The 24,543-nt window shown below is 43.6% G+C and overlaps 1 protein-coding gene across 2 annotated transcripts in view; it reads left to right on the plus strand.

Moving 5' to 3' along the window:
- GPLD1 (glycosylphosphatidylinositol specific phospholipase D1) overlaps nt 1-24,543 on the plus strand; it is a 51,743-nt gene that overhangs the window by 23,209 nt on the left and 3,991 nt on the right. For both annotated transcript variants that reach the window (XM_061398711.1, XM_061398712.1), the window contains 15 exons: nt 1,081-1,188; nt 1,416-1,443; nt 1,552-1,691; nt 3,500-3,565; nt 5,326-5,446; nt 8,651-8,787; nt 12,028-12,214; nt 17,231-17,341; nt 18,687-18,761; nt 18,864-19,020; nt 19,705-19,846; nt 20,630-20,735; nt 20,827-20,920; nt 23,347-23,523; nt 23,852-24,012. In XM_061398711.1, the coding sequence (XP_061254695.1) occupies nt 1,081-1,188; nt 1,416-1,443; nt 1,552-1,691; nt 3,500-3,565; nt 5,326-5,446; nt 8,651-8,787; nt 12,028-12,214; nt 17,231-17,341; nt 18,687-18,761; nt 18,864-19,020; nt 19,705-19,846; nt 20,630-20,735; nt 20,827-20,920; nt 23,347-23,523; nt 23,852-24,012 (1,810 nt within the window). The remainder of the gene's footprint in view (nt 1-1,080; nt 1,189-1,415; nt 1,444-1,551; nt 1,692-3,499; nt 3,566-5,325; nt 5,447-8,650; nt 8,788-12,027; nt 12,215-17,230; nt 17,342-18,686; nt 18,762-18,863; nt 19,021-19,704; nt 19,847-20,629; nt 20,736-20,826; nt 20,921-23,346; nt 23,524-23,851; nt 24,013-24,543) is intronic.

Below are 24,543 nucleotides of genomic sequence, written 5' to 3' on the forward strand. Positions count from 1 at the left end.
CTTTCCTTGGCTATTTGTAAAGCCTTCTCAGACAACCACTTTGCCTTCTTATATTTCTTTTTCTTGGGGATGGTTTTGGTCACTGCCTCCTGTACAGTGTTACGAACCTCCATTCATAGTTCTTCAGGCGCTCTGTCTACCAGATCTAATCCTTTGAATCTATTCATCACCTCCACTGTATAATCATAAGGGATTTACTTTAGGTCATACCTGTATGGTCTAGTGATTTTCCCTACTTCCTTCAATTTCAGCATGAATTTTGCAATAAGGAGCTCATGATCTGAGCCACAATCAGCTCCTAGTCTTATTTTTGCTGACTATATAGAGCTTCTCCATCTTCAGCTGCAAAGATATAATCAATCTGATTTCAGTATTGACCATCTGGTGATGTCCATGTATAGAGGCTTTTCTTGTATTTCTGGAAAAGGGTGTTTGCTATGACCAGTGTGTTCTCTTGACAAAACTGTTAGTCTTTATTCTGCTTCATTTTGTCTCCAAGGTCAAAGTTGCCTGTTACTCCAGGTATCTCTTGACTTCCTACTTTTGCATTCCAGTCCCCTATGATGAAAAGGACATCTTTTTTGGTGTTAGTTCTGAACAGGTGTTAGTTCTATAGGTCTTCATGGAACTGTTCGGCTTCTTTGGCATTAATGTTTGGAGCATAGACTTGGATTACTGTGATGTTGAATGATTTGCCTTGAAAATGAACTGAGATCATTCTGTCATTTCTGAGACTGCACTCAAGTACCACATTTCAGACCCTTTTGTTGACTGTGAGAGCTACTCATAGTTTCTTATCTTTGTATAAATATTTGATTAGGGTGCCAGTCGTTTGCTCTGCAGCCTTGGGCAAATTATTGAATTTTTCTGTGCCTTAGTTTCCTGTATGTGAAGTAGGACTGTGATAGTATCAACCACCCAGGGTTGTTGGCAAGATTAAATGAATAATGCATGTAAAGTCCTTTGCATGGTGTCTGGCACCTATTAATCCTGGAATCACTGGTAGCTGCTGTGACTGCTGTTGTTATCTTCAACTTCAGAATCAAAACAGACCTTATTTTATTCTAATGCTTTTCTCAGGTATGTGCCTGCTGAAGATCTCCTGGGAATTTATAGAGAACTCTACGGCCGAATAGTCATCACCAAAAAAGCCATTGTTGACTGTTCATACCTTCAGTTCTTGGAAATGTAAGTGTAACTGGAGGAATATTTGCAAGTGATTTTATTGTGACTTCCTTAACACACTTTCTGATGCTTTAGCTGCCTGAGTGTGGGTATTGGATTTATGGATTTTGCTTGTTCAAAGTCAGTTGCGTGATAGTGGATACCTGTTGCTGGAACTTTTTCTTCATTCATTTGTTTCATTTCTTTGTGGAAATCACAACTCACAGTCTAAATTATTGCTTATGTTGCAGGTATGCAGAGATGTTAGCTATTTCCAAGGTAAAGGCATTTATTCTTCAAAATCTGAATTGAAAGTGTTATAAAGATACCATGAGAAGCACTTGATTCAGTTATTTATTAGATTATTTTTCTTTCTCTTTGCCATAGCTTTATCCCACTTATTCTGTAAAATCCCCATTTTTGGTGGAACAATTTCAAGAATACTTCCTAGGAGGGCTGGAAGATATGGCGTTTTGGTCCACTAATATTTACCATCTGACAAGTTACATGTTAAAGAACGGGACCAGGTGAATTCTTACTCTTTCTCCTACCAATCACTCCCTGTATTGCTGTTCCATCCCCATCATAACTCCCAGGTTTTTCAGTTGATCAAATGAGGACAAAGTCTCAGGAAGTGTTGTCATGTCCTAATGAAGCAGGGAAAGAATGGAAACTGTCACTTCAAAACTCCAACTTGCTCCCATCTGGTTGGGTTTGCTGATGTCTCTCCTGTCCTAGGGATGGAGAGGTAGATTTTGCCAAGTTCATGACCTGGGAGAAATGGCTCAGGTGGGAAGGAATCTGCTTCCCCAGCTGTGCAACATCTGTTTCTTTTGGGAGACCTCATGCTGTGGGCTGGGGTGCCCACCTCCCCATGCTCCAGCAGTGGATACGGCCATCTTCCTCTCCACCCTGATTGAGCGCTCAGGGCTCCAGGGTTTCAGAGGGCATTTCACTTAAGCCCCATACTCCAAAAGAAAGTCGGAAATGAAGGCATTTGTAAGGCGCAGCCTTCTGTTGGAATCTGACATGCAGCCCCAATGGGAGAGCATCTCAACCTCCAGCTCCTTTTCTGCTCTGTCCCAGCACACCCAGGATGAATGTCAACCAGAGACTCAGATGCAGACCAGGGTAGACGGGTCTTGTCCCCAGTTCCAACTGCAACATTAGACATTTCGGCTCTCACAGCATCTGTTCATGGTCTGAAGGAGCCGAGGTTCTCTCAGAACCCATTTCCAACCACACCACTCAGGAGGGAGCCCCTCCCATGCTGCTGAACTGGGCAGGGTAGGGCCGGGTCTGGATAGGGACTACCGTAGACAGAACTCCTGCAGGGAAAGGACAGCTTAAGCATCAGCCAGCAGGGGGAAAGAGGGTCTGTGGCAGCTCCTCTGTCCAGGGGATTTTCCAGTCTTCCTCTCCCTCCAAATAGTCTTCATCCTAGAATAAACTCTTATGTAATCCCCACTCTTTTAGTGTGTCTGTTCAGTGTTAGGGAGAAAGTTCACGTCTTACATTCTATCAGAGCCTTTTTACTTGTAAAAAGGCAGACTTAGTTACCTACTTAATTATTGAGTTTGTAAATTTTTGTTTTTAATTTTTATTAAAGCAAAGGTTAGAGGCGCTGCAGCTATTTTTATTTGATTTTTTGGCTGTGCCCAGTGGCTTTATGGTATCTTAGTTCCCCAACCAGGGATGGAACCTGGGCACACGGCAATGAAAGTGCAGAGTCCTAGCCACTGGAACACCAGGGAATTTTATTTTAAAAATTAAAAAAAACATTTATTTGGCTGCACTGGTCTTAGTTGTGGCACTCAGGATCTTTGATCATAGTTGCAGCATGTGGGATCTAGTTCCCCAACCAGGGATCGACCCCAGGCCCCCTGCACAGGGAGTGTGAAGTGTTAGCCAGGGAAATCCCCACCAGGCAATTTTAAAAATTTTAGCTTTGAAAGGAATGAGACTGAGAAATTATAACACCAAACATCAATGGGCAGAAGGTGACACAGTTGGGAGTGATTTTCTTTCAGTCTCTAACTCTGAGATGGTTCCTGTCAGCAGGGAGAACTCAGCAGATGGAATTGGGAGGGAAGGGGGAAGCTGAGTCTGGGGGTGACCAGTGGTTTGGGGTGGCCTGTGTTACCATGGCACCACCTGCTTATCTACCCTTATCAAGTAGGACTCAGGCCCTTCACTAGTCCTGTCTGGCTAAGTCATAAACACCTCTACACTAAGACTTTGGGGAGATGGCTTGAAATGTGACACTGATTCTCAGAAAAATTCATGCTTGAACAGAAGGTAGAAAAACACCTAACTCGTTTGACTATTTCCCCAGTAACTGCAACCTCCCTGAGAACCCTCTGTTCATCACATGTGGCGGTCAACAAAACAACACCCATGGGTAAGTGGATTCCAAAATGACTCACAGAAAAAGAGCATCTCACTCAGAGGGGTGCTCAGTAGACTCTGAAAACATGGGCTTTGTAGACAGAGGTTCCAGCTCCAGGGCTGCCATTGTGTGATTTTTAAACAAGTTGCCTAATTATTTTTTGAGCTTCAGCTTCCTCTGGAAAACTGGAAAAAATACATATCCATACTCCCAGAGTTGTGGTATGTGCGTGAATGGATAGAAAGCAATTACCACCTTAGTAGGGCTTCCGAGGTGGTGCCAGTGGTGAAGAACCTGCATGCCAGTGCAGGAGGTGCAGGAGATGTGGGTTTGAGCCCTGGATCAGGAAGATCCCTTGGAGAAGGAAATGGCAACCCACTCCAGTATTTTTGCCTGGGAAATCCCACAGACAGAAGAGGCTGACGGACTACAATCCATGGGGTTGCAAAAGAGCTGGACACAACTTAGCAAACCACATTACTAAGCTGCTCACTAACTAGTAAATGATAGCTAATCATATTATCATCTTCACCATTATTGCCATTAGTGACCATATTCTTCCCATCAATGATACTGGTGGGGAGAAGCCCTTTCAGTTAGTTTCTGAGGAAAAGAGCCAGAGGGTCTGATTTGTATTCTATGAGGTGGTACTCCCTGCTGGAGTTGGGTACCAACCATTTATTCATGCATTTAATAACTATATTAATCCTATAGATACTATATTACTAATAAGATAGTACAAATTATAATATTTCCTCATCATTAGGTACCAGGAACTAGTTTAGGCATTTAGAGACCTCATTGTGAACAAGACAGAAACAGCTTCTGCTCTCAGAGGATGGATGGCCTGGCGGGTGGCCAGATGGTCACTGAACGAGAACTTGTCAGTACCCTTGAGCGTTAGGAAGGGCAAGCACTGGGCTCTCATGATGTACCAGAGTGTCCTAACTCAGTCACAGGAGACTTCCTGTGAAGAGTTGATGCTTCGGCCAAGATATTTAAGGGTGAGCAAGTGTTAGATACTCAAAAAGAAAATCATTGCCATAAAAGATGCTAAGGAGAGAGTTCAGAGCTTCAAGAGAATTGAAAGTGTACAAAAAACAGTTCAGGGAAGCCCATACTGTTTAAGTTATTCGAATCAGGCAAGTTTTGTTTTAATATAACTGAATGTCTTTAGGTTGGGTTTAAGAGCTCTAGATTGTTGGGGTCCCTACACTGGCTGATGTCTTAGGCCCTCTTTGTTAATCTGTGGCCCATCTGTAAGCATTTCTGAAACCTGCCTGGCTTTTTAGGGATCTGATATGTAGACTTGTGAAAACATAGGATTTAAAAATGTATTTTTATTGTATAATTAATTCTCCCATGTCTTTAAAGCAAAATCAGTCCACTTGCATACCAGTTTCCTGAATAGCTATGACCATTTCTGGGCCATTAATATGAAATGTTGATTTAACTTCTGATTTTTTTTTTAGTAATCTGGAAAGAATTCAAACTCATACACTTATAGAACTTTGAAGTTATAGAAAATATTTTTGTAAGGACTGGCTTTTTCAACCTTGGAAATGGGTTTATTAAAAGGTGTTGTGGAATATCCTATAGAAGTTTTTCTAAAATTTTGCTTTTTGTGTTGCTGTTTCTTCAACTTGCAGATGTTAAAATTTTATGACATTTTAACCTGGGGTTAACTTAATTACATCTTCAATTCACCCTGAATAAGGGTGAGTTGCTATTTCCTCAGTCTTAACTATTTCATTCCTCTCTCTTTCTAACAGCTCAAAAGTACAGAAAAATGGTTTTCATAAAAATGTGACTGCAGCCCTAACTAAAAATATTGGAAAGCATATAAACTATACCAAAAGAGGAGTGTTCTTTAGTGTGGATTCCTGGACCATGGTAAGAATTTTCTGCTTTTAATGGAGAGGTACATTCTGCTTCCTGTGATACTGCGTTTTGTAGGATCACTGGCTGTTTAATCGTTCAGTGAAAGTCATCTGGGCATGAGCCAGGCTCACAAGTATCCTTGGTCTTCAAGTCTGGTTTGTTCTGGAGACATCCTATGTCGAAGGTCTGAACCTCAGTGGCCTTTGGAAAGCCCAGTGGAGCTCAAGGTGGCCCTTGGGTCACTCCTGCTCTGTCCTTGGTGCAAAATGTGTCAGCAGTATTGCAGGCTCATAGTGCAAAGCCCCACACCAAGGGAATGCCACTGCCTATCCAGTTCCTCCATGAGATCATCTTAAGTGTCAGCCATTCTGCTGGGGCGATAGAAGATGAAAGGGAAATAGTCTCTGATGTTTAGAAAATTTTAGTCTAATGGGGTGATAAATACAAAATTAACCATTTCTGAGTAAGATGCAACTATACCATGGTTGGTGGGAGGAGAGACACAGCCTCTCAGATTAAAAAAATATTATGTAACTGTCATCAGAGAAGGTTTCATGCAGAAGCTGGAATCTGAGTTAGGCCTTAAATAGTAGCCAACTAATAGTTTTTCGTCACTGAGCATGTATTTCTGGTAATGGGTTAGGAAAGTTTCAGGATGTTTGGAAATTTGAGCAGTCTTATTTGCCCGGAACACAAGACAAGGAATCAAAGTACTTGCGAGAGTCGGGAAGGGGAATCGGCATCAGATTGTAGAGAAGGGTTTAAACGATTTTGTGACCTGGGTGAGGGCCCCATAGAGCCCGCTTCACGGTGCGCCGCCTGTGCAGTCATGTAGAAGGTCCCCTTCGTCATGCTTAGAAGGGCCGCCTACTTGGTTTATTTACTCATTTTAAAGTTTTAAAATATTTGTTTATTTGGCTGCACTCGATCTTAATTGCAGCATGTGGGATCTAGTTCCCTGACCAGGGATTGAACTGATGCCCCCTACATTGGGATCATGGAGTCTTAGCTACTGGACTACCAGGGAAGTCCCTCCCCATATTTGGTTTAATGTTCTGCTGTTATTGCCTTAACATTCTTACCTTTTTTAAATTTAAATTTTATTTTATACTGAAGTATAGTTGACTTACAATGTTGTGCTCCTTTCAGGTGTATGGCTAAGTGATTTAGTTATACATATACATATATAGCCCTTCTTTTTCAAATTCTTTTCCTGTGTAGATTGTTACAGAGTATTGAGTTCCCTGTGCTCTAGAGTAGGTCCTTGTTGATGATCTATTTTATACATAGCAGTGGGTATGGGTTGATTCCAAACTCTTAATTTTCTCTCCCACACTGTTTCCCCTCTGGTAACCGTAAGTTTGTTTTCAAAGTCTGTTAGTCTCTGTTTTGTAAATAAGTTCCCTGTATCATTTTTTGAAGATTCCACTTATGATATGATATTTGTTTTTCTCTGTCTGATTTATTTCACTTTGTATGATAATCTCTAGGTCCATCCATCTGGCTGCAAATAACATTATATTGTTCTTTTTTATGGCTGAGTAGTATTCTGGTGTGTGTGTGTGTGTGTGTGTGTGTGTGTGTGTGTGTGTAAATATATATATACACACACACCACATCTTCTTTGTTCATTCTTCTGTTGATGGACATTTAGGTTACTTCCATATCTTGGCTATTGTAAATAGTGCTGCAATGAACATTGGTGTGCATGTATTTTTCTGAATTCATGGTTTTCTCTGGATATTTGCCCAGGAGTGGGATTACTGGATCATATAATAAATCCCGTTTTTAGTTTTCTGAGGAAACTGCATACTCATCTCCATAGTGGTTGTATCAATTTTCATTCTCACCAGCAGTGGAGGAGGGTCAAATTCTTAATAACTTTTGAACAAGCAGCTCTGCATTTTCATTTTGCAATGAGTTCTGCAAATGATGTACCGAGACGTAGACCAGGAAGCTCTGTCCAAACACACATCACGCATGCTGCAATTATTTGTATCTGTCTCCTTCACGAAAGGAAAAGTTGTGTAAGAGAAGGAGTTTACATTCCCAAGGCCTGGCGTGATGCCTGGTATGGCTATTTCTGAATGAAAGAGGAAGCCAAAAGTGGGCCTCAGGTGAGCAATCCGGGGGCGACCTGCCAGAGAGGTTAGACTGGAAAAACAGAAGGCTGAGTCCCTTCCTACAGGGCCCTTCTAAGCTGTGCTTCTCTGGAGCCTGGGCGTCCAGGGCTCCCCACAGCTCTGAGCTGAACCTGCTCTGGGGCAGCCGACAGTTCTCATTTGATCTTATGTCACCTGGAGTGGATTTTGAGTTGTGTTCCCTGAACTTGGATGGATCTAGTGCCTGGCCAGTTTGCTTGGGCCCACTCTTGTCTGTGTGTGTCTGCAGTAACCACACTAAGAACAATTCGGCACCCTAAGCTGGGGGCCTTGCTGTCCCCCCATTTCTCTTGCACACAGCTTCCAGCCCCTCATGCCTTCCCAGCTTCTTGGGACTCAAAGCAAATCTAGCAGCCTCTCAATCTGAATATGGTTGGGAGGGTTTCTGGCATCGTGGTGGCATTCCAGTTCATTTGTTTGTGGGGAGAAAAGGTGGATATATATATACACAAATATATTTATAGTTCTAGATTTGAGTGGACTTACCTTCTAAAAATTTTAATTTTTTAACAATTATTTTGTTTGGTTACATCCTGCACATTAATAGACTATCCTAACTTGGTTGGTTCAGGTTAATCTCAACTGACTCTTTCTTCTCGTGATGGTCCTGACCTTTAGGCTAGAACTCCCATCCCTGAGCATATATTGCGGGTATGATTTCACTCTCCTAATTTCCAGTCTTAAGTCTCCTTACATGTTGATAGGAGTCAATAAGTTATTTTTCAGCACTTGTGAAAACTTGTTTCTTAGGACTTCCCTGGTGGTCCAGTGGCTGGGACTCTGTGCTCCCAGGGGCCTGGGTTTGATCCCTAGTCAGGGGGCTGGGTCCCACATACCACAACTAAGAGTTCAGATGATGCAACTAAAAGACCCACGTGCTGCAATGAAGACTGAAGATCCTGTGTGCCCCAACTGGGACCCAGTGCAGCCAAATAAATAAATAGATGTTAAAAAAACCTCAAACTTATTTCTTAAAGTCTAATGCCTTTGACATGAAGTGGTAGCTTTGTTGATTATGCTATGTCTTTTTCTGTCTGTAATCATTTAATTTCAGGATTCCTTATCCTTCATGTACAAGTCTTTGGAGAGGAGTATACGGGAGATGTTTATTGGCAGCTCTCAGCCACTGACACATGTTTCTAGCCCCGCAGCATCTTACTACTTGTCATTTCCCTACACAAGGCTTGGTTGGTAGGTATGAGTGTATCTAATTGCTGAACGTTTTCATCACTATTAATTTCAAGCAGTCACTCGCAAGTATTTAACATGGTGCCGGTTAACACTTCATTTTCCAATCAGTTTATCAACAAAAACATGAATTTATTGCTTAATTTATGGTAAAGATAAAACTATCTCCTTAAAATTGCTCAAAAATATGTTTTTTTGTTAAACCTTGATTTAAAAAAAATTATTTATTTTTTAATTGAGGGTAATTGCTTTACAGAATTTTATTGTTTTCTGTCAAACCTCAACATGAATCAGCCTTAGGTATACATATGTCCCCTCCTTCTTGAACCTCCCTCCCATCTCCCTCCCCATCCCACCCCTCTAGGTTGATACAAAGCCTCTGTTTGAGTTCCCTGAGACATACAGGAAATTCCCATTGGCTATCTATTTTACATATGGTAATGTAAGTTTCCATGTTACTCTCTCCATACATCTCACCCTTTCCTCCCCTCTCCCCGTGTCCATAGGTCTGTTTTCTATGTCTGTTTCTCCATTGCTGTCCTGCAAAAAATTCTTTGGTGCCATCTTTCTAGAGTCTGTATGTATGTGTTAGTATACGATATTTATCTTTCTCTTTCTGACTTACTCTGTATAATAGGCTCATCCTATCTAATGTATAATAGGTTCATCCACTTCATTAAAACTGACTCAAATGCATTCCTTTTTATGGCTGGGTAATATTCTATTGTGCATATGTACCACAACTTCTTTATCCATTCATCTGTCTATGGACATCTAGGTTGCTTCCATGTTCTAGCTATTACATAGTGCTGCAATGAACATTGGGGTACATGTTTTTTCAGTTTTGGTTTCCTCAGGATATATGCCTAGGAGTGGGATTACTGGGTCATATGGTGGTTTTATTCCTAGGTTTTTAAGGAATCTCCATACTGTCTTCCATAGTGGCTGTATCAATTTACATTCCCATCAACAGTGTAAGAGGGTTCCCTTTTCTCCACACCCTCTCCAGCATTTATTATTTGTAGACTTTTTCATGATTGTCATTCTGACCAAAAAACATGTTTAAATATAAGGAAGTTTGACTTTATTAAATAACCACAGCAATAAACTATTACATTATAGAATATTTTTAAAACTTCAGTGTTTTTTGGAGATAGATTATTACACGTTTTTGGGCGTCTAATGACATTAGGATAAAAGTGGGTGGCTATTATACTGACAGGACTATTATAACTTCATAAGGCAAAAGCCTGGGACACCACAATAATAAAGAGAATTTTAGGGATTCCTCTGATTTTTAAAGAACAACTGTTACCAAACTCAACTTAGGTTTCCATCACCTGCTGCATAGCAAAGTCAGTGTACTGACAGCAGGTGGTGGCGAAGGAGAGCACAGCGTTTATTGCAGGGCACCAAGCAAGGGCGATGGGGATAAGCCTCAGGTCCACTCCAATTTGGTCTCTGAGTTAGAGTGTTTTAAAGGGGAAGACCAAGGAAGCTGGGATCAACAGCCTGTGACATTTCTTAATCATAATTTCAGGGGTTAGGATGTTTCTGGTTTGCAGTTCTCTGGCCAGGTGGTCCATGGTTTGGGGATCTGTTAGCTTATCCTGCCCTGAAGAAACAAGCTGTGTTTGTACGTTAATGATGACATCTACAACATCAATTACAGTACATTAACAGTGTTATGGACAATAGTAGTTTTAGTCATCTTACTCTGGTTGATTAGTGTTCAGTTAGCACAGGATTGAGGTCAGAGGGCACAAGAAAGGGAATAAAGGTTTGGATAGAGAGATTAGTCATAAACTTGATAAGGGAGCTTTGTTTTAGGGGGACTCTGTTTCACAACCAAACAGCCCAAGGATGTAAAAGTGACTGGTTTTTTTTGGAGGTTTTTATAAAATGTATTTTTAAAAATCACACTTTTAAAATACAAATAACATTGCAATTTCCTTGGAACAATAAACCAACAGCCCTTCCTCTTCAGGCTGCTAATGTATTCAGCTCCAGCACAAGGAATGGGGGGTGAGTGCTGTCTTAACTGGCTGTTCATTTGTGAATAATGAATGGTTCTTCTTGGCCGCCTTCCTGAAAATCCAAATGAGGGCCTTCTGCTGGGCTCTTTGCCACATGGACAGGGGTGCAGCACAGAGCTCCTTCTCGGGGGCCTTTACTGGCCAGGGTCCCACCTTGAGAATACAGACCAGCAGTGTCTCCATGGTGTGTGTCTGACCCCATCCAACAGGCATCACACCCGTTAGAAACTGCTCTTCTCTTTTTCCTCTGTTCTGCTGTTTCTTGTTTTTAAAAAAATTATTTTTGGCTGCACTCGGTCTTCATAGGCTTTCTCTAGTTGCGGCAAGTGGGGCTGCTCTTTGTTGTGGTGTGTGGGCTTCTCATTACACTGGCTTCTCTTGTTGCAGAGCAGGGGCTCTAGGCACGGGAGCTTCAGTGGTTGCAGCACGCAGGCTTAGTAGTTGTGGTGCACTGGCTTAGTTGCCCTGCAGCATATGGAATCTTCTGGGACCAGGGATCGAACTCATGTCCCCTGCATTGGCAGGTGGAGTCCTAAACACTGAACCACCAGAGCAGTCCCTGCTATTTATTCTTTATGTGGCCATCAGAGCCAAAATAAATACATGACTTGGTCATTCCAGCCCCAAATGATACATTTGAACAATTGACTCAGTTTGTCCCTCTCTTTAACCAGCAGGTCATAGACTCTTATTTAGAAACATCCACTAAGTCTCTTTAATTTTTTCCAATATAAGGCACTCTGTGTAGCTATGGTAGAAATAAAATGGTCTACTTACCACAAGCTTGTCTTTGATCAGCTGACAAACTGAGCTGCATCGAGCCAATTGTAAAACGATCTGTGTCACTGGCTCGAGGTGAGTTTCCTCTCTGTTCTCAGGGGGAGCCTGGAATTGTGCTTTGTCTGCTCTGGGTTTTGCATGTAGAACAAGAAGCTTTGTGAGGGTGTTTTTTGTGTGTTCAGGTTCTATGGTCCAGAAATGCTCCAAGGCCTTGATTTGTCCAATTTCGTCTTTTGTTTTTTTCCTCCGGAGAACAAGACTGAATCCCACAAACAATATAACCTCAGAAGTGAATATAACCTCTGAATATTTTTGGATGGAAAAACCAATGAGAGGAAGTTAAATTCTAAAATCTAGAAAGGAACAGGAGACAGTTCTACCCAGAGCTCTCAGTAGCACTGCCGTGGGTTCTCTCTTCTTCTTACAGGGCAATGACTTCAGCTGATCTCAACCAGGATGGATACGGTGACCTGGTGGTGGGTGCCCCTGGCTACAGCCACCCAGGCCGCATTCACGTGGGGCGTGTGTACCTCATCTATGGCAATGACCTGGGCTTGCCCCCTGTCGACCTGGACCTGGACAAGGAGGCCCACGGGATCCTGGAGGGTTTCCAGGTGAGGCCGCATCTCACATTTTCCCTTTCAAAGTTGATAAGCCACTGCCAGCCTTTCCCGGCACACTCTCCAGGATAAATGTCCAATGGCGAGAACAATGATAGTAACAAACAGCCAGGGGCCTGCATCTGTGTAGTGATTTTTATTTTGAAAAGCATGTTCACTTCATTGATCTCATTGTCTCTCTATCTTTTAATGGTTTGTCCGACACCTTCCTAAACACCCATACTATCGAGTGCCTTTGAATAACCAATCAGGATGTGATGTCTTGATAATATGATAATACAAAACCTTGTTTTGTTTTGTTGGGGTGTTTTTTTTAAATATAAATTGTTTTTTTATCTTGTAAGAATTTTATTTAAAAAATTTTAAAAACATTTATTTTTGGTTGTGCTGGAGCTTCATTGCTGTGGATGGGCTTCCTCTAGTTGCAGTGAGAGGTGTCTACTCTCTAGGTGAGGTGTGTGGACTTCTCATTGTGGAGCTTCCCAGGTAGCTCAGTGGTAAAGAATCTGCCTGCCATCGCAGGAGACGTGGGTTCAATCCTTGGGTTGGGAAGATCCCCTGAAGGAAGAAATGGCAACCCACTCCAGTATTCTTACCTGGAAAATTCCATAGACAGAGGAGTCTCATGGGCTATAATCCATGCAATTGCAAAGAGGCAGACACATGCGTCTCTTGTTGGAGAGACGGGCTCTGGGGGGCACGAGCTGCAGTAGTTGTAGCAGGTGGTTTACACGTGTTGCTGTTTCCTTCTCCAAGGGATCTTCTCAACTAAGCAACATGTTGCTTCACAGCATGTGGAATCTTCTTGGAGCAGAAATTGAACCCATGTCTCCTGTATTGGCAGGTGGATTCTTAACCACTGGACCACCAGGGAAGTCCTCTTGGAAGAATTTTAAATTCACAGAAAAGTTGTAAAGACAGTCCAGAGAGACCCCATGTACCCTCGACCCAGTTTTCCCTGTGTTAACATCTTACATAATTATGGCATTCTTGTCCAAATTAGGAGACCAACACTGGTCAATTACTATTAACTAAACTCTAGACTTTGGTCAGATTTTATTCCTTTGTGTTAAGTGGTTATTCATTACCAGAAAAATCCCACAGTGACTGGACAGATAGATGTTCCACATGAAGGCAGCATGAGTTCCTCTTGGAAGCACTAGAGACCTGGAGAGTTTTCCTCCTGGACATGATTGGTATTCGTCCTTACGTGAGGGATAAGTAAGGAGGGGCTGATTGAGCCCTGTTACCCACCACAGATGAGTGTGGGGTCTTTGGTGGCACTGCAGACTCCAAATGTCAAGCATCAGGGGAGTTGTGGGTCAGACTTTTACTTGTCCCAGACACCCCACTAAACCTTTCATTGTGGAGTTAATAGTGTGAAAAAATAGGATGGTGCTCCTGAACATACTTTAAATAATGAAAAGTCCAGTGGTTTATAATCTAGTTTAAGCTCTGATAGGTCTTCCCTGGTGGCTCAGATGGTAAAGAGTCTGCCTGCAGTATAGGAGACCCAGGTTCGATCCCTGGGTTGAGAAGATCCCCTGGAGAAGGAAACAGCGACCCACTCCAGTATTCTTGCCTGGAAAATCCCATGCATGGAAGAGCCTGGCAGGCTACAGTCTATGGGGTTGCAAAGAGTTGGACAGGACTGAGCGACTTCACTTTCACTTTAAGCTCTGATGGAAGGAGCCCCTGAGTCCAAGAGGTGTTACTAAGTTGATGGCAGAATACGTGATCACACAGTCCCAGAGGGACAGGGACAGCATTTTCTGGGCCCTTCTGACACCACATGAAAAAGGTCCAAAATAAATTAACCCATTCCTGTTACTTCTTTCTTCTTCACCAAGCCATTCCCCTGTCAGACTGTGGTGTAAAGTATAATCCTTTGGGCTCCTGTAGACAAGGAGTAAGAGAAGCAGCTGCTTCCTGTGGATGGGAAACTCCATCCAAGATCCTTGGAGTGAGGAAGGAGGTAACTCCATGCCTTTGTCTCCCAGTGTCCTTAAGTAATGGGGAAGATGCCACATATGGCATGCGAGATGGGAATTACAAGATGGGAATCTTGTAGCCATCATTCTTGGTCTGCAGTTAACCTTTCTGGTCCTTATCTATAAAATGGAAGATTAAGATAGATATCTCAAATTCAGTTCAGTTGCTCAGTTGTATCTGACTCTGTGACCCAATGGACTACAGCACACCAGGCCTCCCTGTCCATCACCAACTCCTAGAGCTTGCTCCAACTCATGACCATTGAGTTGGTGATGCCATCCAACCAATCTCATCCTCTGTTGTCCCCTTCTCCTCCTGCCTTCAATCTTTCCCAGCATCAGGGCCTTCCCCAATGAGTCTGTTTTTTGCATCAGGTGGCCAAAGTATTGGAGTTTCAATTTCAGCATCAGTCCTTCCAATGAATATTCAGGGTTGATTTCCTTTAGGATTGACTGGTTTGATCACCTTGCAGTTCAAGGGACTCTCAAGCATCTTCCACAACACCACACTTCAAAAGCATCAGTTTTTGGAGCTCAGCTTTCATTATGGTCCAGCTCTCACATCCATACATGACTACTGGAAAAACCATAGCTTTGACTAAATGGACCTTTGTCAGCAAAGTAATGTCTCTGGTTTTTAATATGCTGTCTAGGTTGGTCGTAGCTTTTCTTCCAAGGAGCAAGAGTCTTTTAATTTCATGGCTGCAGTCACCATCTGCAGTAATTTTGGAGACCAAGAAAATAGTCTGTCATTGTTTCCATTTTTTTCCCCATCTATTTGCCAGGAAGTGAAGGGACCAGATGCCATGATCTTCGTTTTTTGAATGTTGAGTTTTTTTTTTTTTTTTTTGAATGTTGAGTTTTAAGCCAACTTTTTCACTCTTCTCTTTCACTTTCATCAAGAGGCTCTTCAGTTCTTCGCTTTCTGCCATAAGGGTGGTGTCGTCTGCATATCTGAAGTTATTAATATTCCTCCTGGCAGTCTTAATTCTAGATTGTGCTTCATCCAGCCTGGCATTTCGCATGATGTACTCTGCATATAAGTTAAATAATCAGGGTGACAATATACAGCCTTGATGTACTCCTTTCCCAATTTGGAACCTGTCCATTGTTCCATGTTGAGTCCTAAATGTTGCTTTTTGACTTGCATACGGATTTCTCAGGAGGCAAGTAAGGTGGTCTGGTATTCCTATTTCTTTAAGAATTTTCCAATTTGTTGTGATCCACACAGTCAAAGGCTTTGGCATAGTCAATAAAGCAGAAGTAAATGTTTTTCTGGAACTGTCTTGCTTTTTCTATGATCCAGTGGATGTTGGCAATTTGATCTCTGGTTCCTCTGCCTTTGCTAAACCCAGATTGAACATCTAGAAGTTCACGGTTCATGTACTATTGAAGCCTCACTTGGAGAATTTGAGCATTACTTTGCTAGTGTGTGAGATGAGTGCAATTGTGTGGTATTTTGAACATTCTTTGGCATTGCCTTTCTTTGGGATTGGAATGAAAACTGACCTTTTCCAGTCCTGTGGCCTGAACTGAGTTTTCCAAATTTGCTAGCATATTGAGTGCAGTAAAAAATTTAATAGCATCGTCTTTTAGAACTTGAAATAGCTCAGCTGGAATTCCATCAAGCATCTGCCTATTTTAGAGTGCTATGCTTTTTCTTGGAATGAGTTACCCTGCAGGAGGGCTTGCTAGTAGAGCTGGTGTTGATGAAATGAACCTATTTTCAGCTGGCAGGGGCCCCTTCTTATGGGTCCCCAACCTGCCCCAGCTTGCTTCTATCTCCAGGCAATCCTTTCTCGTTTATCAAGTACCCACCCCACCTCCCCCTACCTGGTAGAAAGGGGCTGTGTTCTCGGATGCCATTGCACATCTGAGATTAACCAACAAATAAGAGAGAGACTAACCAACAAATAAGAGATGTGGGTTCTGGGGGGTGTGTGTGTGATGTAGCAAGCATCATTTGTGCAAGACTCTTCATTGCTAGATAAGCTGTGAAAGGATAGGAGAACCTCATCAGTTACCTTTATGTCTAGGCTGATTCCAGACAGCAGGAGATAGAAGATCTAGAAAACCCACCTTGGAAGAAAATGGTACCTGAATGGGCTGAATTTTCCATCTGTAAAACATGGAATTAGGGGCTAATATTCCATGTAAAATGCTTGAACAGTGTCTACAGCAGAATCAATAGACCCTTCGGTAATGATGGAGATGCTTTAAAGCTGTGCTGTTCAGTATAGGAGCTACTAAGTGTTTTGATTTCTGAACATTTGAATGTGGCCAGTGAAACTGAAAAATTGACTTAAGTAATTTAAATGTTACAGCCACATTTATCTAGTGAATACTGCACTGGTCAGTACAGCTCTAGAACATCTTGAATATTAGACAGACATTAGTTGCTGTTAAGTGATTATAATCTTGGGTACTTTCCAAGAGGAGTCTAGTTCTTAATAAGGATACACAAGACCATTTTCTGAAAACCTAGAACTTTTAAGGACCTATACTCTTTTTTTTTTTTTTAATTTTAATTGGAGGCTAATTACTTTATAATATTGTGGTGGTTTTGCTATACATTCACATGAATCAGCCATGGGTGTACATGTGTTCCCCATCATCTCTCAGGGTCATCCCAGTGCACCAGCCCTGAGCACCCTGCCTCATGCATCAAACCTGGACTGGCGATCTATTTCACATATGTTAATATACATGTTTCAATGCTATTCTCTCAAATCATCCTACCCTCGCCTTCTTCCACAGAGTCCAACAGTCTGTTCTTTACATTTGTGTCTCTTTTGGACCTACATTCTTCTCTCCGGCACCTTTTCTTCTCCTTGAGGCAGACAGATGTGCCAGAAACATCTTTAGGGTGAGCTAGCCATCTGGAGGGTCATGGATGTGTTACGAGCAGGCTACAGTCTTGTTCCTCGGTCCTGGGTGCTCGATGGGGTCCCCAGGGAGTGAGGTGTGCTCTTCAGAAGGTTGTGGCTCAGCCCAGGGGGAGTAACTGGTGTCTCTTCAGCCCTCAGGTCGATTTGGCTCGGCTGTGGCTGTGCTAGACTTTAACGTGGATGGCGTGCCTGACCTGGCGGTGGGAGCCCCCTCGGTGGGCTCCGAGAAGCTCACATACACAGTAAGGAGGCTGGTGGGGAGGGGAGGATAGTGGGAGTGGAGGCTGGTGCCCATGGAGCCTCCGGAGAGAAGCAGGCAGAAGGGGTGCCAGGCAGTGTTTGAGGGGAGATGATCCCGGCCCTCCATTCAGGCCCTTGCTGTGACCTCAGGTTACCTGGCAGATCCTGTTCCTGCCTCCCTGGCCTCAGTTTGGCTTCACAGGTGGGATTTTCCAATTCCACCAGGTCCTGCATTCTCCTTCCCTCCATTCCTCCCCCGGGCATGCTGAGAGATGGTGAAGGGAGGCAGAAATTCCAGCTAATCCACAGCTTCCTGTCATGGGGCAGGGAGGTGAGTCCCTGGATCCTTCCTCTCAGGCATGGAATCCAGCACATTCCCTCTTTTTCTCCCTGAGAGCAGAGATCCTGGGTCCTGGCCCACAGGGCTCTCCTCCCCCGAGTCCTCACCGTAGCCGAGCACCATGAGTGGCTGTGGAGTCAAAAGCCCTTCGTCACCCTCTCCCACCGGGTTCACCTCTTCCCCTGTCTCGTCAACTCTTGAGTCGTGGGAACAATTTGTCATCCAGACCCATCGGGCGCCCTCATGTTAGGACTCATGCTCATCTAGTTCCTTCTACCTGGAAAACCCCTTTTCCATTTTTCCCCCCGTAGCAGGTAACGCATCACTTCCTGGAGGAAGTGTGATCTAAACCTTGGTTCAGGGGACTCTGTCGTCCTGTGCTCGCTGCCCCTTTGTAGCTCCTCACACTGCAGTGTCACAGTTGCCCCTTGGCCAGCTTTTGGGGAGGGTAGAGATTAGTCTTATCCATCACTGTGTACTCAGTCCTCAGCTCACCATGGAAAGGAAATGATTCTAGAAGGAGGAGGGATGGAGAGAGGCAAGTTGTAAGATGGGAACAGGTTCATCACACAGTAACAGCACGGCCTGTGTCCCAAGGCAAGTGAGTGATACTGACAAGATGTACTGGTGTTGAGAGAAGTAATGGGCTGGGTTGTGGTGGTGGTGGAGCTTCGTGGAAGAGCCAGAAGCTGAGCTGGGCTTTGATAGGGTCATGGGCAGTTGAGTAGCTCATTCTGCAAATATGGTGAACAATTATGGATGGCAGACCCAGAGCAAGATGTGGGGGAGACCATGACGAAAATGACGGTTTCTGCTTTGGGGACTGACTCTTAATAATCTGATGGAAGAGGCTGAGGCAATGGACTGGACACTGACTTCAGTCAGTAACTGAGCTCCTGACCCTACAGGGCTCTGACGGTGATTTCTTTCATCCTCAGTCATCTTTGTCTTGCTCTTATTTAAGATTCCCGGGTCTCACGATCACGCTGTGGTTTGTCCTTGTCTAGGGTGCAGTGTATGTCTACTTCGGTTCCAAACAAGGACAACTATCTTCTTCCCCCAACGTCACCATCTCTTGCCAGGTATGTTGACCACCTTCACCAGGTACAGAAAACAAGAGCTCACCACATCCTAATTGCCTCAAGGCTGAATTAAAGGTGGTTGGGTTCCCGTTTTCTCTTCAGGATACCTACTGTAACTTGGGCTGGACCCTCCTGGCGGCAGATGTGAATGGAGATAGTGAACTGGACCTGGTGATTGGCTCCCCTTTTGCTCCAGGTGGAGGGAAACAGAAGGGAATTGTGGCTGCATTTTACTCTGGCTCCAGTTACAGCAGCCGAGGTAGTGCTTGCTAGGGTCGGGGTGGGGTGGGTGGAGATCCCCACTGCTCTAGTCTGTGGTGCCTTCTCTTGCATACGGATTTTGGTCCTATTTTGTTGTGTGTGGTTTCACCTGAAATCTCTAACACTCTTCCAGATGTTCCAGCAAGTGATGTGGACAGAGTTACTGACTATACAGAAGGATCCAGTGTGTCGACCTGGATCCAAAGCAGGGGGAGGGGGGTGGGCAGTAGTTACCCTCATAGTGTCTCAATGGAAGGATGAAAAGCATTCTTCAAAAGTATCACTCAAGCATCCCAGTGATGCTCCAGCTGTCCAACAGGCCTTTTTTGGTGGGGTGGGGTGCACGCAGTTTGTGGAATCCTCAGCCAGGGATTGAACCCAGATCCTCGGCGGTGAGAACACAGCATCCTAACCACTGGACTGCCAAAAAAATTCCCAACAGGTCCTCTTTTTAAACAGCACCCTCCATTCCACAGAGGCTAGCTCTAGAAATGTATTTTTCGTATGACGTGTGAGTCCCATTTCTGATGCTGGGGCGCTGGGGACAGGTGTGGGGGGCACATAAGAGTTGTGGCAAAAACAGCCCACTGAACCCATTTCTCATTATCCTACACAAAGGGCCACTCTTCCCATTCCTGTAGTCTTTCCACGTAAAGTAGAAGGCACTGCTTGTCTTGTGCAGAAAAGCTGAATGTGGAGGCTGCCAACTGGATGGTGAAAGGCGAGGAGGACTTTGCTTGGTTGGGGTACTCCCTTCACGGTGTCAATGTCAACAACAGGACTTTGCTCCTGGCTGGAAGCCCGACCTGGAAGGACACCAGTAGGTGAGACCTGATGTGGGGTGCAGGGACCAGTGACACAGGAGCCGGGTGCCTGAAGCCCGGGGAGCCCACTGAATGTGGGGTTCACAGGAAGTGGCTCTGAAAGTCCTACCCTTCAAGGAAAAGCAAAGACTGGGTCAAGTTGCAAATGTTCCTTTTTAGAAGTTTGAGCGAGAGAGCTCTGTTATTTTGCTAGGGTGGTCTGGATGGCTTAAGCAGCAGGAATCGATGATCTCACAGTTTCGGAGATTAGAGATCTGAGATCAAGGTGTGAGGGGGTTGCTATCTTCCAGGGTGCCTCTCTGTCACTTACAACCTTCTCCCTGCGTCTCATGCAGCCTCTTTTCTGTGCATTGATCCCTGGTGTCTCTCCCTCTTCTTATGAGGACACTAGTCATATTGGATCTGGGCCCCACCACGATGACCTCATTTTAGCATAATTAATTACCTCTTTAAAGACCCTGTCTCCAAATGCTATCACATTCTGAGGTACTGGCGGTTAGGATTTGAACATACGAATTTTGGGGAACACAATCCAGCCCATAACAGGAGGTACCCCCCCCATTTTGTCAGTTGGAAAGTAGAATGTGAACCTCTTAACCTGGAGAGCCTTGATATTGGGGTTCATTCTGAAAGCTCCCCTACAGCGATGACAAGGACCAGTAGCATGGGGTGGAGGGGGCGCCGTGAGTGGGGAAGATGTGGGTCATCTTTCCTTGGACCTGAGCACCTGCCCAGGGCGGTATCCTGTGTCCCAGCACCCAAGCCCAGTGTGCTTGCTTCCAGTCAGGGCCACTTGTTCCGCACTCGTGATGAGAAACAGAGCCCTGGACGGGTGTACGGCTATTTCCCGCCAATCCGTCAAAGCTGGTTTACCATTTCCGGAGACAAGGTATGGTGGCCCCCTCCCTCCCCAGGGAAGTGGACACCACAGAGAAAGTTTCTCAGCTGTACTGTAGTGACTGACTTACTGCATTTCACAGGCAATGGGGAAACTGGGTACCTCCCTGTCTAGTGGCCACGTGATGGTGAACGGGACCCGGACCCAAGTGCTGCTGGTGGGGGCCCCGACTCAAGGTAGGTCACCCGCCATGAAACTTCACTTTTTCATGAATAGCTGTGTCACTCCTTGACCATGTCATACTGAGGGAAAGTTATGAGCTCTGGAGGCAGACGGACCTGAGTTTGAATATTTGTTTTTCTCATTAATAGCAACCTGGGTTACCTTGGGGGAAGTTGCTTTTAAACTCCCTGAATGCAAAATACAGCTTACAGTATCCACATTCAGAGATTTGTTGAAAATCACACATGAAAGTAACTTGGTATGTTTTTAAAACTCCTATCCCACTAAGCTTGGAGACACAGCAAATTTTATAAACCAGTTCACCGGGAACAGGTCCACTCTGAGAGTTTATTGTTAATAAAACAGTATTTTGTTTACTTTATGGGAAAGTTAGAAACAAAACAAGCAAAAAATGATTCTCTCCAAGAGTATAAAAGTGGATTATGCTTATTGTAGAAATTTGTGAAAATATAAGGAAATATATTTTCACACCTAATATTATATCTTGAGCATGTTCTCATATTAAGTATACCTGTATCACTTTTTTTTTGCATATGTACATGCCAACATTTACTGTCGGATGGCCCAGTCTTAAGGCTCTTAATACATACTGTCAAATTATTTTTCAGAAATATTTTTGTTTCATACAATGTATTTGAATAATAAGCATAAGTGAATTGGGCAAAGGAATGGTTAAATTTTTCAATTCACGAGTTAAGTCAGCAACTTGTTATAAAGCTGTGTCCTAACTCTGCAATATTTTTTTATTTTTATTTTTTTGCTACGGAGTCTAGTTAAACTCCTGCAACACACATTACTAATTTTGTCTCATCACTGTTGGTGTCAGAGTGCTGTGAATTAGAGCATCCCAAATTTTCTTAGTCTTGGCCCCTTTACTGCCTTAGTAATTTTCTCTGTTATAAAATACTGTATAAAATGTAAAACAGAAAGGTTAATTATATATATCATGATATATGTGATATATAAATGATGCTTTTTGAGATAGTCATATAAATTCACCTGCAGCTGTAAGAAATAATAGGTCACGTTACATTTTATCCAGCTTTCCCCAATGGCATCTTGCAAACCATAACCAGTGTCACAAGCATGTTATCAACATAGATATAACCCACCAACCTTGTTCAGATGTTCCTCTTTTTACTTGTATTTTGCCCATGTAATTTGAGGGGCCCAGGGAAAATAAAAACCTAGTAAATTATCCAGAATTGCAGGTCAGTCATGGGGTCGCAAAGAGTCTGACACGACCGAGCGACTGAACTGAACTGAACAAGCCTAAAGCCACACACAGGGCCTCTCAGCACAGGGCCCCGAGTGACTGAACAGGTTGCGTGCTGTGTGTTTCTGTCCTAACAGCTCCTCTGGGGCACTGTGCCGCTTCCCAAACCCTGGAATCGGATCATCCTTTTGACCTGCACTGCTTTTCCAGTGGTGCCTGCATTTTATCATAACAACCCGTTATGATAAAACTCCAATTTTGCTAAGATATGACATCATTGAAAGGACTGTAGGGAAGGGATCTAGTGTGGAAACTGTGACCTCCCCCAGCAGGTGGGCCATGTGGCATCAGACAGATGTCACTGTCTCACCAGCAAAGATTAAAGACAATTGAGTATACCCATGAGTTCACTGAAATGTTTCCGTGTAGAGTTGGGGAATCACAGCTCTATGGACAGATTGAGTGAAATGTGAAAAATCTGACCCACTTGCAGGGCAAGTTCGAGTAAACGAATAATTAGGGTTAGGCCTATCCTCCTCACTCTCTCCCCACAGCCTCTGGCTCGGCAGGATCTCTGGGTCCGACTGTGGCCATGACGCACAGCCGTTTAAGTATTCAGTGGAGCTTTTACGGTACTCATTAAAAGCTACAAAGTATTTATGGTATGAAAAAGAATACTCAATGGCAAGGTGGTGAGACTGGGAACTCACACACTGCTGGTGAAATGTAAACTGATGTGCTTTCTCTAGTAAGAGGTTTGGCAAAATGGCAAGAGCCTTAAAACTAATATTCATTCCCCAAATCCAATGCTAGATGGGTCCCTTCTAAAAAATCTGCTCTCAGAAAATGAAATTTTATTTTAATAAAGGGGGAGGGATCATAGTAATTCATAAATATCATTTATCTTAGTATTAATTACAAAACCAAAACTTTGTAAAAGGAATTTTGTAATCTGCAAAAAACCCCATTAAAATGTGTATGTGTGTATATGTACGTATATATCACTCTCCAGAAACAAATATATGCATTATATACATTTTCTTCTTTATACTCTTTTTGGGTGTTTTCCACACCTTTTGCAATGATCATATGTAAAGTCTTGGCATTCACAAATCTGACATAGTCTCTCCTGTGTCACTGCAAGTCTGTGTCCTCGCTTCGTTCTTATGATGGTGGTAGCTACTGTTTCGTGGTTTATTTCAGATGTCGTGTCTAAGGTATCATTCCTGACCATGACCCTGCACCAAGGTGGGAGCACTCGGATGTATGAACTGACACCTGACTCACAGCCTTCTCTGCTCAGCACCTTCAGTGGAAACCGCCGCTTCTCCCGATTTGGTGGCGTTCTGCACTTGAGTGACTTGGATAATGATGGCTCAGGTAGGAAAGGAACGGTGGCTCTGGCCAAGAAGATGGGTCCCCCTCATAGGATCACCCCTGTTCTAGCCTCATAATGAATCAAGACCAGAGCCGGATGTACAAGAGTGAGTTGTACTTCTTGAACATGGTGACATGAGAGCTACCCACATCAATGAATGATGAAACAGAAAACAAAAGCCTCTGACTGCGTTGGAAAGAAATCAGGGTAGACCAGTGAAGGATGCATTATTATTAGTGGGAGGCTGGGTGAGGATCCAGCAGTGGAACAATGGAAAGGATGACAGCAAGGAATAAGACACTTCCTTCTGCTGGTTTTCATTTTCCACAGATGAAATCATCGTAGCAGCCCCGCTGAGGATCACAGACGCAACTGCGGGACTGATGGGGGAAGAGGATGGCCGTGTTTATGTGTTTAATGGCAAACAGATCACCGTGGGTGACGTGACAGGCAAATGCAAATCATGGGTAACTCCGTGTCCAGAAGAAAAGGTAAGTGTTGTACACACTTCCACACCAAACTGGGAAAGGACGGCTACTTGCTGATGCTTTGGTAAATTATGTCCACTCTAGAACACTTCCTTTCTACTTGGACTCAGGTAACCTGACCCATACCTAAGGTCAGAACACAGTCGCTGGCTTGAAAGCCGCCTGCTTTCCTGCAGTTCTGCAGTGTTTGCCCCCAGAGCTGAAGTTCAGCTGGATGTGGTGTCTTACTGGTTCTTGGTTAGGAGCCCACAGCAAAAAACAGGCTATAGCCACTGGAGTTTCATGAAGACTCCAGCTCTTTTTATTTCATCTTTCATTGCTTAAGTTCCCTGGATCTAAAACACTTGGCTGTTATTTTAAACTTAAAATTTAATTTTCAAATTGGAAAAAGGAAAGTTTATTGTGAAACTATTAGAAAATGCAGTACTAAGAAAATGAAAATCTACCTAGAATTCCACTCTGCAGAGATGTGTAGTAACCTTTTGATGTGTGTCCTGCTAGTATTTTTTTCTGTGAACTTAATTACTACCATTT

This window comes from Bos javanicus, chromosome 23 (genome assembly GCF_032452875.1).
Source record: "Bos javanicus breed banteng chromosome 23, ARS-OSU_banteng_1.0, whole genome shotgun sequence".
Classification (NCBI taxonomy): domain Eukaryota; kingdom Metazoa; phylum Chordata; class Mammalia; order Artiodactyla; family Bovidae; genus Bos; species Bos javanicus.